Genomic DNA, 1,514 nt, shown 5'->3' with positions numbered 1-1,514 from the left:
GGACCCAAAATGAAGGGAGATTTCGATGTGTCAGTTCCAAAGATTGAAGGTGACACAAAAGCTCCCAAGCTTGACATTGAAGGACCAGATATCGACATTGATGGCCACAAAGGAGGCTTTAAAATGCCTACATTTAAATTGCCATCCTTTGGACTGAAAGGTCCAAACATTGAAGGGCCAGAAGTTGATCTAAGCCTCCCGAAAGCTGATATTGACATTAATGCTCCTCAAGTGGATATCAAAGGACCAGATTTTGACATTGAGAGTCCAAGTGGTAAAATCAGAGGACCCAAATTCAACATGCCAAGCATTTCAGGACCAAAACTTTCCATGCCAGATGTGGATTTCAACCTGAAAGGTCCCAAAATGAAAGGTGATGTGGATATGTCAATGCCAAAGATAAAGGGAGGCATAAAATCACCTGACGTTGACATCAAAGGTCCACAGGTTGACATTGAAGGTCCCTCAGGTGGATTTGAAATGCCTAAAATCAAAATGCCATCATTTGGCTTCACAGGTCCAAAAGTCGAGGTTCCAGATGTTGATGTAAACCTTCCCAAAGGTAACATTGATGTCCCTGATGTTAACATTAAAGGGCCGGACTTTGATGTTGAAGGCCCTGATATAAAATTGAAAGGATCCAAATTCCAAATGCCATCAATATCAGGACCCAAGCTGCCCGAATGGGATTTGAGTCTGAAAGGTCCCAAGATAAAGGGAGATATGGCCACTCCAAAGATTGAGGGAGACATGAAAACACCTGAGATTGAGATCAAAGGTCCTAACGTCAATTTTGAAAGTGGACCAAAGGTGAAGTTACCAAAAATATCTGGACCGAAAATATCATTTCCAGATGTTGACGTCAATCTGAAGGGGCCAAAGTTGAAAGGTGATTTGAAAGGGGATATTCACCTACCAAAAGCTGAATTTGAGGGTCCAGATCTTACAATTGACGTTCCAGAAATTGGCACAAAGAAATCTAAATTCAAAATGCCAAAGTTTGGTTTCAAGAGCCCAAAGATGAAGGCACCAGAAACTGATGTGGAAATGGTAAAAGGCGATATCAGCATCAAAGGGAAGACTGGTAGCTCTGAACATCTTGATCTTGACCTTGGGTTGACTGGTTCGAAAACTAAAGGATCAAAATTCAAGATGCCAAAATTTGGTTTCAAAGCCCCAAAGGTTGAAATGCCAGAAGTTGACATTAATCTTCCCAAAGCTGGCATTGACATAAAGAGTCCCAATGTCGACATTGAAAGACGAGGTGTTCAAATTGATATTCCGGATGTAAAAGTCAAGGGACCAAAACTCAAAATGCCAACAACCTCAGGACCAAAAATGTCCATGCCAGATGTAGATTTCAATCTGCAAAGTCCCAAACTCAAAGGTGATTTGGATATGTCACTTCCAGAGATAGGAGACATAAAAATACCGGAAGTTGACATTAAAGGTCCAAAGGTTGATGTTGAAGGTCCCAAAGGTGGATTTGAAATGCCTAAAATCAAAATGCCATC

At 41.2% G+C, this 1,514-nt stretch overlaps 1 protein-coding gene across 1 annotated transcript; it reads left to right on the top strand.

Moving 5' to 3' along the window:
• Window positions 1-6: 6 nt before the first annotated feature.
• On the top strand, window positions 7-1,508 carry LOC116380813 (neuroblast differentiation-associated protein AHNAK-like; the record flags this gene model as incomplete). Its single annotated transcript, XM_031842658.1, has 1 exon — window positions 7-1,508. A coding segment is annotated over exon 1 (1,499 nt), but the record flags the coding sequence as incomplete, so codon positions are not given.
• Window positions 1,509-1,514: the final 6 nt, after the last annotated feature.

The sequence above is a fragment of the Anarrhichthys ocellatus genome, unplaced genomic scaffold (genome assembly GCF_004355925.1).
Source record: "Anarrhichthys ocellatus isolate YVR2014 unplaced genomic scaffold, GSC_Weel_1.0 scaffold9008, whole genome shotgun sequence".
Taxonomy (NCBI): Eukaryota; Metazoa; Chordata; class Actinopteri; order Perciformes; family Anarhichadidae; genus Anarrhichthys; species Anarrhichthys ocellatus.
This window is presented reverse-complemented; position numbering and strand designations above follow the sequence as displayed.